Source organism: Vipera ursinii (assembly GCF_947247035.1).
Source record: "Vipera ursinii genome assembly, chromosome: 1".
Lineage (NCBI taxonomy): Eukaryota > Metazoa > Chordata > Lepidosauria > Squamata > Viperidae > Vipera > Vipera ursinii.
Window position 1 is genome coordinate 118,899,557 of NC_139512.1, and position 15,315 is coordinate 118,914,871.

A 15,315-nucleotide genomic window follows, 5' to 3' on the forward strand; every position below is an offset into this window, starting at 1 on the left:
GAAGGGCTGCCTAGATTACACAGTCTCAAAGCAGGGCATGTAGCTTGCACATTGTTGGACCGTATGTCATCTTCAACAGTTAATGAAGATATGAAGGGCAGGCGTATAAGCCCCGAACACCAGAGTGTGTAAGAGCTTCTAAGCTACAGCAACACTAATATGCACTCTAGCCCTCAATAAGCCTATTATTAGTTCAAATTAAAGAAATCTGAGACACTCTGGCTTTTTGCCCACTGCAACCATAAAAATGCCTACTTGGAATTGCAGGCTAAGACCTTATTGTTCAAAAAATCTTGAATACTGCCAGCTTCCTCTCAGCTATAAAGCTAAAATGTACCTACTTCTCCAGCATAATGTTGTATCCCAAAATGGAAATCTGTCACTCGAGGCTTCATGTAATATTGGTTGTTCTGAAACAAAAGTGGGGGAAGTACATTTGTTATCACAGATGCACCCAAAGAAACATTTTCTAACCAAAAACTTCGCAACACCACAACCTGCAAACAGCAGCACATTGCAGAAATGGTGCAGGGCCACTTATCTAGGCACGGAGTATGCCATTTTACTGAAGGAGAATGCCTCTAGTTACCATGACAATTTAGCCAAAAATAGATCACTGAAGGAAGAAACATGGCAAAGGTCTCTGGTAGCAGAATTCACATTCTGAGGAGCCGGGATGGATCTTTCTGGATCAGCGTTTTACAACCTTGCAATTTTAAGATATGTGGACTTCATTTCCCAGAATTCCCCCAACCAGCATGTTCTAGATAAATGCTTGTTTCCCTATAAACTGTTCATCCATTTTCCATCTAATTGGATAGGCATTCCCTTCTCAATTCCTCAGAACATGTTCTTTGTAAAGTCCACTTCAAGTCTTTTAAATTTTACCCTTAATAAAATAAACCAAACAAGGAAATCTATCCTTGCCTGAATTATTAACCTAATTTTAACTTCCACCCACTGCATCTTAGCTGCTTTTCATTTCTCAGGGTCATTTGCTTAAGAGAGAACTCTGTTTGCTTTGCTCTGAAAAGAGCTAATTGAGCTTTATCGCCTGAGCAACCTTTTTATCATATGACAGAGCTAGTGTAGAATTCCAGCCAAGGAAAACAGAAAAGATGAAATGTGAAGTTCAGGTTCTGCTTGATTTCTCCTCCTGCACCCTTTTTAAAAATCCACATAGTTCTGATTATGAGTGAAGCCAAAAACAGCCAAGTTGAAAGGGAAGAAAGTTTAAAATGTTGAAATTAAGTATATTATATACCTGGAGGGTTTCTCTTTCCATTAATTACAGTATGAGTGACATTTTCTGAACTTTGAGACTATACCAAGGGTAGGCAACCTTGGCTCTTTTATGACTCGTGGACTTCAACTCCCAAAATTCCTGAGCCAGCATGGCTCAGCTTGGAAACCTCTCCCTTTCCCCTCAGGAATTCTGGGAGTTGAAGTCCACGAGTCATAAAAGAGCCAAGGTTGCCTACCCCTGGACTATACCCTTCAGAATACTCTTATCTCCTCCCTGGCAAGTGCTCTGAAGTAGGGCTTTTTGCCTGATTTTCATTTTTCTAATGAAACAAGCAAACAGTCAGTGAAAGTTTGCAGATTTATATGTTATCAGTGGGCAGCCTCTGAGGAGAAGCAACTCTGGCCTCATCACAAAAGATCAAGCGTCCCTTCACAAGGTGTCCAGCCAGTGAGCCAAAATAGCTTTCCAAGCCAGGCCTGAACTGCCTATCTCTTCTCTGTTCATCAGATACATGGAATGAAGATACAGAACTGGTTCCTGTTCAACATACACTATAATACCTAGGTTATATTAGTGCAATACACTCTAACTTTGTAGCTATTTATAAAGAGTAAGCTGCTTCAAAATGCAGAGGACAGGCTACTTGCTGATGCCAGTCACAGAGATAATTCTAGTGACATGTTTTTCCTAAGGCCAATTCCAGATCTGGTTTTGAAGTTTTATAGCTCTGAATGAGTCCAATGTAATTAAATAAATGTTTCCTCCTTAATATTTCTCTTATTTTGTTCATCCCATTGGACAGCAGAGCTTGAGTTGCCTTTCTATTAAACCTTACCTTTCAAGAAACTCTGGTCTGATCCTTCCTTCCTTCCTTCCTTCCTTCCTTCCTTCCTTCCTTCCTTCCTTCCTTCCTTCCTTCCTTCCTTCCTTCCTCCCTCCCTCCCTCCCTCCCTCCCTCCCTCCCTCCCTCCAGTGTTTATCTCAGTTCTTGAAATGACTGAGCCCAAACTAAGCAGCTGAAAAATGCAGTGGTGTGTATGCATGCCTACTTACCCCATGCTGGTTGTGCAGTTTTTCCAAGAGGGTGCTGTCTGTGCCTTTGGGGAATCTACTCTCCTCGTTAACTAACGCCAGCAAGCCAAGTTTCTGCAATCACATTACAAGGAGAAAGGTAGACCCTTTACCACAAACGACATAGTGGATTGCTAAGCCAAAGGGGTACTAGAGCTTTAGAAGAGCAAGATAGATACACTAAAATGGATCATTCTGGGTACTGTAGTCAAATCTTAATTCTAAAAGAGTTTAAAATTGGCTAAAAATAGTTGGCTAAAAACCATATTTTCACAGTTGTATTGCATTTGACCAAGCACTCTTACCATGCAGGGAGTAAGGAGTAGCCATAAGAAAGTAACAATCCAAGTTTTATCCACGTTGTTTCAAATATATATTTTTCATTTTTTAAATGTAATTTTCATTTTAAGATTTAATTTAATTTTTTTTTAAAAAACTACAGAAACAGGAAACAAAAGGTAAGAAAAGAAAAAGTGAAAGGTAACAAAAGAGGAAAAACTATCTAAAGAAGTTACTTCCAAATTTCTATGTGGTAGTTACAAACAGAATGAATGCCATCTTCACCCTTCTAAGAGGTCATTGTTCCCTTCTTCCCATAAAAAGATCTTTTGAATAAATAAATTCTGAAATCACCAGTTCATCTTTATACATTTTCAGCAAAAAGTCCATAAAGAGTTTACGGTCTTTTTTTTTTATAAAGATTCGATTGATGTTTCAATGTGCAATGCTCATTATGGTTATTTTATGGAGCATTCAGATGACCTCATCATCTTTCTGTCATCAACGTGTGCTTTATTTTCTCTCCATTTGTGTTTTCTCTTAATGGGGATGTTTCACTTTGGCAGAAACACCCAAAACAGAACAGCAAACCCTGAAACGTACTTCCATTTTATAGATTTGAGCACTCGGCTGACATAAGCATTTGAGGCTTATTTCTTGTTCCACTCCCTCTCCTAAACACCCAGTCACGAACATTTGCATAACTGCATTTCATCATTCCACCAATGCTGGAATTCCAAAATGTTGATATCCCAAAGGACCATTCTGAAACCAGCTCCATGCTTCTCCTCTGCTTGGTTTTTTACTTTTCTCTTTTCAAAGAAGAAATAGCTTTGCTACGTTTGTTGAGAGATAAGAAAGCATATTTACCCAAAATATGCCCAAATGATCATTCCAAATCTGAAGAGCAAAAACGAATAGGCAAAGTTTCTGCAAACCTTTTTTTATTAATGATTTTCAAGCTGCTGTTATCTAGAGGCAATGCCTTTTGCGTGCCCATCTATCTTAGTAACTCAGGAAACTTGTTACTAAAAATGTCATTGCAAAGATCAGCTTCTAAATTTAATTTGGTTACTTTAGGCCTCCTCCTCCTCTACTTCTTCCCCACCTTTAAATATACATAACTCAAGTCAGTGAACATACTTAATATTATTGCCTATTTTCAACTCCACAGCAACTCTCCACAGCAACTCTTTGATGATTGGGCTAAAAGAGTCACTAGCACAAAGTCAACCAGCCAGTTTTCATGTTAAGGAAGACCTAGAACTCAAATTCTAGGTCTTCGGACCCCTGCCAAACCTACAACCTGCACTACGAATATTCTCAACAATCTCTATTCAAATTCTAGCCCAACACCTGAAGCACTGCAGCAAACTGGCTCTCTTTTTGGCTTATGGCATGCCACTCAAAGGCCAAGTAAGGCTTTGGAATACACTTATTGCTTAGGCTGTTAGCCAAAATGCCCCCAATCTTCTGGGTCTTCCGTGAGTCGTGTGTGTGTGTGTGTGTGTGTGTGTGTGTGTGTGTGTGTGTGTGTGAGAGAGAGAGAGAGAGAGAGAGAGAGAGAGAGAGAGAGAGAGAGAGAGAGAGAGAATAGGTGAGAGCTTATTGTTTCCTGCTGTTTTGCAACAAATATATAAATGCAATTTAATTGTTTTAAGTATTAACATTTCTAATCCTCTCAGCTGAATTTAAATATTTTGTTGTGGTGCTCATTCCATTTTAAGAAGAAGGGGGGGGGAAAGGAAAAGCAATACAACTCCAAAAAAAAAAGCCACAGAAAAAGACAAAAAAACAGTCTGGAATTACAAATATATTTCAAGTTCATCTGATTTTATAAATATTTGACAGGGGAAACTATATTTTCATTGGTCACCAAACCATTTTTTCCAAAAGGAGAGATAATGTGATGTTTTAAAAAATATAGGGAATATAGCCAACAACCTTCTGATTTTCATTAGCTGCCTGGAACAGAGATTCACTTGTAAGGGAGAGGTAGTAAACAAATCACATATTAAAAATGAAAGTGAAAGCAATCTATCTAGGACCCTCAAGAACGCAAGACTGTAATATGCTATGCATATATACGTAAGTCCTCAACTTACAACCAATCACTTAGCATTGTTCAAAATTACAATGGACTTCTCTGGGTGTACTTACAACCCAGATTCAAATTTCTGATGGTTGGGGGTGGTGGTCATATGACCACATTTTACAATGGTTTTGCCAAAAACCAGTATTTATTTCCATTTTTTGGCAAAACTGTGCCAATAGCGAACATTAGTTTACTCAATGATTACAACATTTATTTAAGGTTTCAAAATTGGGTTGGACATGTGAGGAAAGCAAGATGTATTACCAAAATTAAAGTATTACAATATCTCACTACTCTTACTTGCTTTAGTTATTTATTTGTTCATTTGATTATTTGTTTGTTTATTTATTGACCACCCCGCTCATTAAAGTAGTGCTAAATGGCTCACATATTAGGGTAAGAATAATCATAGAAAACAGAAGTAACAAATAATAATATTAAATAACCAGCTCAAACATTTTAAATTAACATGATAATCACCAGGGAATAAATCATTACATCTTACCCCCAACTTGTTGTAAGAGCCAGGTTTTTGCAATTTATATAAGGCCCAAAAGTCGGGGCCATTTGAATCTAAGAGGAGATCATGTTCTACAGGACAGGTACAGCTACACAGAAGGTGTGTTTCCTAGGTTTCATAAGGTAATAATGCCTTACAGGTAGGACTTGGAGCTTACAAACTCTGTCACACTTTATCAATTGGCCAGAAAGGAGAAAGTTAATCCTATAGTTAAGTAGGCTGTAAGTCATGTGATACTTTGTAGATGACAACCAATACTTGAACTGCACCTGGAAAGCCTCTGGTAAACAATGCAGCTTCCAAAGCAAAGATATTTGGTGGGCAAAGTGAGGAACATCCCTAACTGCTCAAACAAGTGCATTCTGGACCAAATGTACCTTTCAGGGGTAGTCCCATCTACAGCATGTTGCAGTGGTCAAAGCAGGAGGTGATTAGTGCATGAATCACTTCACTTCCCAAATATATATTTAATTTGGCAAGCCTTATCCTCTGACAAGGCTTAATATTATTATTATATTATTTCATCAATAAATTAAAATAATTGTAGCAATAGCACTTAGACTTATATACCGCTTCCCAGTGCTTTACAGCCCTCTGTAAGTGGTTTACAGAGTCAGCATATTCCTCCCAGCAATCTGGGTCCTCATTTTACCGACCTCGGAAGGATGGAAGGTTGAATCAACCTTGAGCCGGTCAGGATTGAACTCCTGGCAGTGGGCAGAGTTAGCCTGTAATATTGCATTCTAACCACTGTGCCACCAAGGTCCTTGGGTTGGCCTCTTTTTTAAAAAAAATTAAAAAACTAAATAGTTCAAGTTGATTTGGTCAACTCCCAACTAGAGTCAGATGAAGTGGACCATTTTATAAATTATCAATTTGGAGTCTGAACCAAATCTTGTGGCCTATGGATGTCCTTAACAGAAATGTGTCCTTTTATTCCAGTTCAAGGCTAAAGCATAATTTAGACATTAAGACTTGGTGATCCTTCCATCCTTACCCACCCTACCTATTGAGAAGGACCTACCTTCTCAATAAGATCTAAGCATTCTGCATTATCCATCCAATCAATGGCTTCCCAGATTATTCCCTCTCTGCCAAAGAAAAATACAAAGCCAATTAAACACTCATTTGCAGAGAATGGTTAAAAGCACAAATCACTGCAGTTACAGAAGAAAGAGAAAAACGAAGGAAGAAAGAAGCATCAATGTATGTAAAACTTCCAGTCAGTGAAGAAATGGGTAATACTGTACCATTTTCTTAATACTCTTTCCCAAGGTATTGGGACCAAACACTCTTCCTCCTTTAATCAGCTTTCTCATCCTCTAGCTGAAAGCAAGGGTTCTCCTAATCGCCAGAATGAGAAATGAACATAAGAAATATCCCCAATGTCTGACAGTCTCATTTTTCTACCTGTTGTACTCAAGCTGCTCCAGGGAGAAGATATGCTTGTTGAAGTACTCTTGGAGCTTCTCATTTGCATAGTTAATGTTAAACTGTTCAAAACGATTTACCTGTCCATGAAAAAAGAAACCAATATTAATTCCTTTCATCTTGCTCTGGGCTGGGGAAAATCCTATTTCCCTCAAAGACCGCGAAGAACTGGGGAAACAAGGATGGGGTGGAGGATGTGCTTAGACCTGTTTTTATCAGCCTGTGCCCTCCTAGAATGTCAACTGATGCAAGTCTTGGCACAAAACTTCACAAAACATAGAATGTAAGATAGAAAACAAAGGCTGTAGTAAGGCTTGAGGAAGACAAAAAAACCCCAAACAAACACCAAACTCCTATGTGTGCTTAAGGCAACATGCATGCACATGTGCATATATACCCAAGAGACTTCTATTATAACAGACTATGTATAATAACCTTCCGTCTTCCAGATTTATTGGGATTTCAACACCTATTAAACCCAAGCCATCATGTAACTATGGCTATATTAGTGACAACTAGCATTTGTAGTCCCAACATATCTATAGGAAGGCTGGGATAAATATTCATGCTCTTATGAATCACTCCCGTTATACATCCCACAATTTATACAGTCATAGACCAAAAAACCCTCCTCATTATCCAAGTTCTGGAAGGACCTTATCTTAAGGACCTTATCTTGCTGCTCATCCTCCCTGTGTCAACTGCCACCATCCCCTCCCCATCTCCAGATATCATCTTATTTTTTTACATGCATTGCTACTATCTGTGTCCATGCTACAATCTACAACAGATTAATTTCTGACCTGGAAATTCTCAAAACCAAAGATATCCAAGATTCCCACAGATTTAAAATTTTCTTTCCCTTTGATCTTTGAGTTAATTTTTCCAATGATCCATGAGAAGCACTGTGAATAAAGGGCCATGGCAAGAGAGTCTCTGGAGTCAGTAGCCTAGGAGCAAATAGGGAAGAAGACATCTTAGCACTTACCATAGTCATGCATGATGAAAAATGAGTTACATCACTTGAAAAAGAACTAGTAAAAAAATAGTAATGTTTTACAAGAACCAAGCTGAACTCAGAGTGATTTAATGGATATGTCTATTAAGCAGTCTTGGCAAAATACAGGAGTAATTTGTCATGGCTTTCTTCTAAGATGTTTCTTCAATTGCAACTTCCCAGTCTTGTCTACAGCCCTACTAATTCCTGCTGGTCTCCCATCCAGCCACTAAGCAGAGCAAAGCCTGCTTAGCTTCCAAGCCAGACAAGGTTAGTACTGCCATCTTTTGAGACAACTGAATGTGGCATATTATTAGGTGCCTCATGAAGTAGATAGACATAACCAGAAAGACTTCAGGATCTGAACATGATTACTAGGAAATGAATTGTTAGGAGGAAAGACTGAAAAACCTAGTGCCCACACGCCTCAAAATGAACTGCTTCTCACCAATCAAGCCTTCTCATTCCAACGAAGACCAGTTAGATCAGGGGTGTCAAACTCAATTTCATTGAGGGCCGCATCAGCATTGCGGTTGCCCTCAGGGGGCCGGGTGGGTATGGCCTGGGTGGGCGTGGCCTACTGGGTGGGCATGGCTAGAGTGCGTATGGCCTACTGGTTGGGCATGGCCAGCTCTACATTGTTCACATCAAGGGTGCCTATGGGGGCCTGGGCAGGAGTGGGACAGATCTGAGGGTCTCTGGCAGGAGGAGGGTCTCTGGGCCAGGGCCAAGGCAGTGGGGGCCATTCCCTCACTGTTTCCAGGATGTCTTTGCGGGCCACATGAAACCACTTAGTGGGCCAGATCTGGCCCCCGGGCCTTGTGTTTGACATGTCTGAGTTAGATTAAAGTACTACAAACTGAACTCTAATAAAGGAGAATATTTGTAGCTCAGGGTTGACATGAGGGGTCCTTGGTGCTCTCTGAGCTTGCTTATTTTCTTGCAGATGTTTCATTACCCAATCTAGGTAACATCATCAGTGCTAGACCAGCACTGATATTACCTAGTCTGCAAGAAAACAAGCAAACTCAGAGAGCACCAAAGACCCCTCAAACTGAGGTCTTTGGGTATCTATTTTTAATTGAAAAATCTATACATTTAGAAGAATAGGCTAGTTTTCTCCCTAACACACAAAGCTTTCAGGAACAGAACCTTTCCCAAATATGCTACTCAGTTGCTCACCCCTCTGTTGCTATTTGTTCATGTAAGACTTCATAATTACTTCTTAAGCCATTATTTGTGAGAACTAAGTTCTAATCTAGATAGCTCAAACATCTGTCACTATTGTCTATGTGTGTGAAAGAGGCTGAAGATATCCATAATTTTTTTTGTCCCCAAACCTAAAGGATCCTAGGACCCTTTTTCACAGGAAGTCATAATTAAGAAACACATCACAACTATTCTGAAGTCTAAATGTCATATGGGAAGCAATATATACTTACTATACTATTATAGAATGTTAAACAAAATGGAAAAAAGAAGTATGATGCCTTTAAGAGCTTCCCTCTACTCCTTCCAATTCATTGGTTCCAATATATGAAAGTAAAGGAAGAATTGGGCCAAATTATTTGACATGTTTCTAACTAAACATTATTGAAGGTATATGGGGGACCAGGTCAGGAGAGCTACATATTCATCCTAACATATATTTAAGGCCTCAGCCAATTCTTTTAATGAAGTAGTGGTCAGACTGCATAGTCATTTAACATCTCAGTTACATCTTTCAGATTAGTGCCTGTCTTTCCACACCCAGCAGTGTGACACAAGCAGGGGCAGCAGAGACTGACAGCCATAGGCATTCTGTCAAAGCCTTCATTGAGTTTACTTAGCTCCTTCTGCTTGACATACTCCAAATGTCAAAGTTTGGAATGGTAATGAACTTTGAGTACAATGGAAGCTGACTATTTGACAACAGCTGACTGCTGTCCCTGGAGAAAGAAAAGGGGCATTTAGAAGCAGGAAGCCTAATCAGCGAGGGAAGGTTACCTTTACTATTACGATCCCCAGCTTCCTCTTTTTGTATGAGTCAATGATGGGAAGAGTTATGCATGACACCCTCTTGCTCATATTCATGTTCCATACGAGCACTGAAGCTAGACTTTGGCATTTTTGGAGTCTTAGTTTTTCAATGCAATTAGTCCATTTTAAGGAGCTAAGTGTGAGTAAGTGGCTAGACTGAGAAAATGAAAAAATACTCCAGAAGGCAATGATTAAATATTTCCATATTTCTGTCAAGCAAACTACGTGGACATGTTTATAAATCCACCAGAAGTCAAGCTTGACTCAAGAAGCTCTTGATTTTCATCCTCAGGTAAAGAGCTAGAGCTCATTCAAACCTTAAAAGAATTCTCTGACTTCCTAATGAAGTATTTTGGACTTTTTTTTTACAATTTACAACACGTGCAAAATAAAATCTCCATTTATTTCATGCAACCTGGAACCTCACAAATATTAGAGCCACAAGACAGTGGTCCATGTCCAACATTGCCATGCTGTATATTAATAGGAAGCTTTTACCAGCTAGATGAAAGCAAGCAATATTATTGGGGTCCTGTTGCTTTAGAATAAGGCCAATGATGAGAAAGATGCATCATACCATATCCATACTGATTCTCAGCCAATACCTAAGCAGAATTTTTTTTCTAGTATAAATAGGTTGCATCCTATAAAAAGAGTTTTTACTAGTGCAGTTTGCAAGAGTGAGTTCTGTAAAATCCATCTATTAATTTTTTCATAAGTGTTGTTCCACATTTCCTCCCTTACATTGCACAACATCCATGGCAATGGTCCTCTTAACAAAGCTGATTAACCCATTATTTCCTCCATTCCAATACCTGCCTTTATTACCCAGGCTTATTCTTAATTCGGGAAGCACTAAGAATATTCCAGGAATCCTTCTCTTCTGAGAATAAGTAATATATCATCATATCAAGGGATTCCTCGTGGCGTTTCCCTTTAATACTGACAGGAATGCTGCCAATATACCTTCATAACAAATATGAACTGCAAAGCAGCTAATTACTAACTCACCTGTTCCACAGTGAGGGGAGAGCTAATTTCTTCCCCTCGTAGAAACATGGATCTTTGAGTAAGTACTTCAGACAGCTGAAAGGTGTCCAAGCCAAGCAGCTCACTGACATTATGCAGCACTAGGAGACAGGACAATTGAGAACTGACAATAAGAGATGTTACTTCTCTTTCTGATAGTAAGCATAAATTACACAAATGTCTTCACAAAGTGGAAACTAAGCAACAACGGTGAAGATCTTATGCTAAGAAGACTTTATTAGTATGTGACAACAGCTCTGAAATATTTACTCTCCCAAAACATCATTGAGAGATTGTTGTTCCTCAAGGAGGAAAACCCAGAATACGGTTACTTGGCACTCCAGAAGGGAAGAAAGTTTCTCCCAGTAATGTAAAGTCTTAAAGACAAACCCTTCTTTTCCACCTAGGTGCTAAAATACCCTATTCATTTGCTAAGCAACTAAATGAAAAAAGAACATTGGTCTACAGAGACAGGGAAGCACATTTAACAGATTGGTTAGGCAACATCACAAAGGCAAGATACATACATATACCCTTTCATAAACCAAGTAGTTTGTTCTTTTAAATTGTGTTACACTGGAAAATAGCTGCATTCCTGGGAATTCATTTACCTGTTAGCAATGCAGAAAAATACAAAAAAGCCATAATAGTCTACTTGCTTAATTATTGCTATGCACCAAAATTATAAGGGAAGAGCAGATTCCAGGTGAGGATTCATTCACAATAAGCATCACGTACCAGTTTTTGTGGTAATCTGAGCTCCTCCAGCAGTCATGAACTCAATGTTTCCAAGTTGTAGAATGCCAGATATAAGTTTGAAGATGTCTCTGATCTCTTCAGAACTGAATCCCATAACTTCAAATGCAGTCTGTTCAAACCACATTCAGAATCATTATGATAGCTTCAAGAAGCCAGGTGTTTCTGTACAGATAGCTACTAGTACTCTTCCAGTTACCTGACACTATTATATTTAAAAAGATTATGCAAAGTAGCACTGGAAAAAAAATCCATAAAGGAGAAATCACAATAAAAGCCTTGCTGGAATAACGGCTCTTACTTTGGTCTCAGATGATAATTCAAAAGCTAAGCTAATACATTCATCTTCTCCATAATGTATAAAGAAAGTTCTCTGTATATCTATGCATCCTCTATAAAGAAGTTCTTTGTACATTCTCTGTAATGACGTTATAAAGTTAGATAGCCAAATGCACTTAGTAGGAAGGAGCACTACAGTATGTAGTTAAATTTACTTTCAAGAGGTTTAAGGAATATGCTATGTAACTCTCAATTGTGTGGAATGGAATCTTAATATTTCAATAAGTATTATTGAAATAATATAAGTATTATTCACATGTTCCTAAATTCTTATTGCAACTTTTATATTTATTGTAAAGAGCAAAGATAAGTTATAATATAATCCTCATGGTATATAGGGGTACCAATTGATTTCCAAGTATTATGGCCAAATAGTAATTGATGCAGTAGTACAGTCAATGTACAACTTGCTTCCTTGAATAATTCTTAATCCTTAGCAACAAACTGTCAGAATATACATTTGAAATTATCCTTAGAATAAAGGAAAAGGGAGAAAAAATATCCCTCGAAACTTTATCCTTTTGTTCTCCTTTTTTTCTTAAACTGATTCTCAACATTTTTCAGTTACATAGGTAGCAAACAGTCAATCAATAAATATGTCATGCTGCTCCATAAATATTACAATCTGATCTCAATTTATTCAGCTAATTTTTTTAAAAAAAACAACAACACACAACACTAGCAATGGTATGGCTTCAAATTTTGGGATTCCAGTGTTCCTGATTTTTTTCTGGAGATAATACTTGAGCTTCTACAGGAATAATAATTACAATAGAAACTGATCATAACTGCATCTTATTAAGTGGAAGATTCATACTTAATGGTTTTTAGATCTGCAAGGGAACTGTAATAAGATCCACTTATTTTTTTGAGGCATTTGATTAGAATAATCTCCTCCGAATCCCTCCGTTTGTATGCCTGTTTCTTGTCCCTATTCCATTCCCTACTTTTGATATTCAGCATCTATGCAGGACTTTGCTTTTAAAGCACTCTATAAATAATAAATGCCTGATTATTTTATCTCACTTTCCCCACCTTGAAAAATAGTATCCAGATTTTTGCAGACTAAATGATTCCCTTAGATATTTCCCCCAAGTAAAAGGAACAGGCATGATAAAGCAGGCATTCAAGAAACAGAAAGACAAAATACTGGTGGGAAGATGAGCTTTGTCTTCAAATTACATTACTTCAGTCTAAATAGACTCTTAATTGTCATTAAACAAAGCACATCATTATCAGGCACCACATTCAAGAATGCAAAACCCTCTTGGCCTGTGGGCATTTTGCTCCCCCCAAACAATCTGTCTTCATGAAAAGACGTAACTGGTCCTTTTTTTTTTTTTAAAGTGGGGGCAGAGAAATCCATCCATCAAACTTTGCCCAGAGTCAATGAAGAGACTCACCATAACCTTGCTAAACATGTCTTGGTCATCCAGGTCCTCGTTGATTGTACAGCCAGACTGGCTGAGGTAACGATAGTTCTTGGGTTCCAGCAAGTGGAGACCTTCTGTAGAAAAGCAGCTCCCAGAAGGAGAAATAGAACAATTAAGGACCAGAGCGGAAAGGCAGAGAAGAGATGCAAAGGTAATGGAGATACAGAAAGGAGACCAGCAAACATGAGGCAAAGGCAAACATTAAGCAGCTTGCTTTTTAAAAAATATATATATATTCTGATCCCCAAACTGGCACATATTAACATTCCCAGTTTAACCCTGAAGGATGAAACAAAACACACAAAACAGTAGACTGGTTAGCCGTGCATGTTAAAGCACTGCTGAAATAAATATCTTGCCTGCAGGGAAATAAAACTGATGTAGAGAAGAGAGGATGGTCAGGTGTTCCACTCCTGGGGAAAATACACTTATACGGTCGCTAAAAGTCAACACCAATTTGATGGCATAAAATCAGTCCATCAGTTAAGGTGTTCCTCTGAGCAAAAGAAAGAGTTGATAAGATTCTGCTTATGGGGAAAGCATTGTTACATATACATGCATGAAAGTGAGACAAATAGCTTTCTTTGGTTTCTTTTAATGAATACCAGCCTTGGGAGGACAGCATCTTCAGTTTGAATGTACATTTTTTTCCCCCGGGCTGGTAAATTCATCTGGGAAGGGGATGAATTTTGAGTGAAAAGTCTTTGTGGTAGATCAGACATGTCAAACACAAGGCCCCGGGGGCCGGATGCGGCCCGCGAAGTGGTTTCATGCGGCCCGCGAAGCCATCCTGGAAACAGTGAGGGAACGGCCCCCACTGCCTTGGCCCTGGCCCAGAGACCCTCAGATCTGTCCCACTCCTGCCCAGGCCCCCATAGGCACCCTTGATGCCAACGATGTAGAGCTGGCCACGCCCACCCAGTAGGCCATACGCACTCTAGCCGCACCCAGCCAGTAGGCCACGCCCACCCTGGCCACACCCACCCAGCCCCCTGAGGACAACCGCAATGCTGATGCGGCCCTCAATGAAATTGAGATTGACACCCCTGTGGTAGATAAAGGAATTATGCATCTATTCTTGCTGCAGTTGCTCAAAATGTGACTTGGTGAAGCTGCCTTCCCTTAAGAACGACACGTTTACCTTCCAGGTGAGAACACCATCTAAACTAACCTCTATCTCATAGGCTACAATATTTTCCAAGCACTTAATTGGAAAAAACCTCTAAACCTACTTATTGGCATGCTAAAAAATACAGTTGCAAATCTGCAATGCCTTCCTGATTATTCTGTCAGTAGAATCTCCATCAGAGGCTGACCAGGGGAAGAATCAGATCTTTTTCCAATTTTTCCCCCCATCATTGCATATTATAATACTAATTTCAGTTTGCTTTCCACAGTATCCTATATTTGACATGTGCTTGAGGGATATCCATAAATAATGCTGGGACATGAGCCTTGATCATGAACTCTTGAGATCAGCTTAAATAGGCAAATGAATTTTAATGTAAATCCACAAATAATCCTAATAACATTTTCCTGTTACCGAAGCAACATATTGTTTTTCCTATAAATCTACAGCTATGGTTAATATAGCATATTAAGATGGAAACCGGCTTTCAGATACATTTATCTGAACATATTTATGAAGACAAAGCAAAGCAATAGGAGAAAAAGGTAACTGAGAAGATATAGCAGATTACTGTAGCTGACAGACTCATTCCATCTTTTTCAGGAAAAGAAGGGAATTCTGGGGGGGGGGAATCAACCTTCTCTATTTTTCTAATTCCACTTAAAAACCAAGCAAGCATTGATCTTAGTTGCTATATTTGCTGACATCAAGATGCTATAATCAGACCTGATTATACATTGGTGAGTCTATGACTCTATAGGATTCACAGAGAACTGGTAGCCAATCAGTTCTGCCTTTCCTAGCCAATAGCAGAATGCAGAAAACATTCAGCCAATCTGTGACGTCTTGCTGGCTAGTAACAGTATCTTGTCTGGTCCCTTGATTTGCATACCTAAACATATTCTGTCTAGTAATAGCTGCTTGGAATGGCATGTCCTAGGACCTAGGTCAATGGACAGAAAATGAGTGAC

At 38.9% G+C, this 15,315-nt stretch overlaps 1 protein-coding gene across 1 annotated transcript in view; it reads right to left on the minus strand.

The window, feature by feature from the left end:
• LOC310631852 (unconventional myosin-X-like) overlaps positions 1 to 15,315 on the minus strand; it is a 116,236-nt gene that overhangs the window by 45,001 nt on the left and 55,920 nt on the right. Inside the window, exons 9-16 of the mRNA XM_083348599.1 lie at positions 13,186 to 13,289; positions 11,426 to 11,555; positions 10,670 to 10,788; positions 7,446 to 7,592; positions 6,622 to 6,722; positions 6,236 to 6,302; positions 2,300 to 2,392; positions 342 to 410 (exon numbers count right to left, since the gene is read on the minus strand). Coding sequence (XP_083204725.1) covers positions 342 to 410; positions 2,300 to 2,392; positions 6,236 to 6,302; positions 6,622 to 6,722; positions 7,446 to 7,592; positions 10,670 to 10,788; positions 11,426 to 11,555; positions 13,186 to 13,289 — 830 coding nt within the window. The remainder of the gene's footprint in view (positions 1 to 341; positions 411 to 2,299; positions 2,393 to 6,235; positions 6,303 to 6,621; positions 6,723 to 7,445; positions 7,593 to 10,669; positions 10,789 to 11,425; positions 11,556 to 13,185; positions 13,290 to 15,315) is intronic.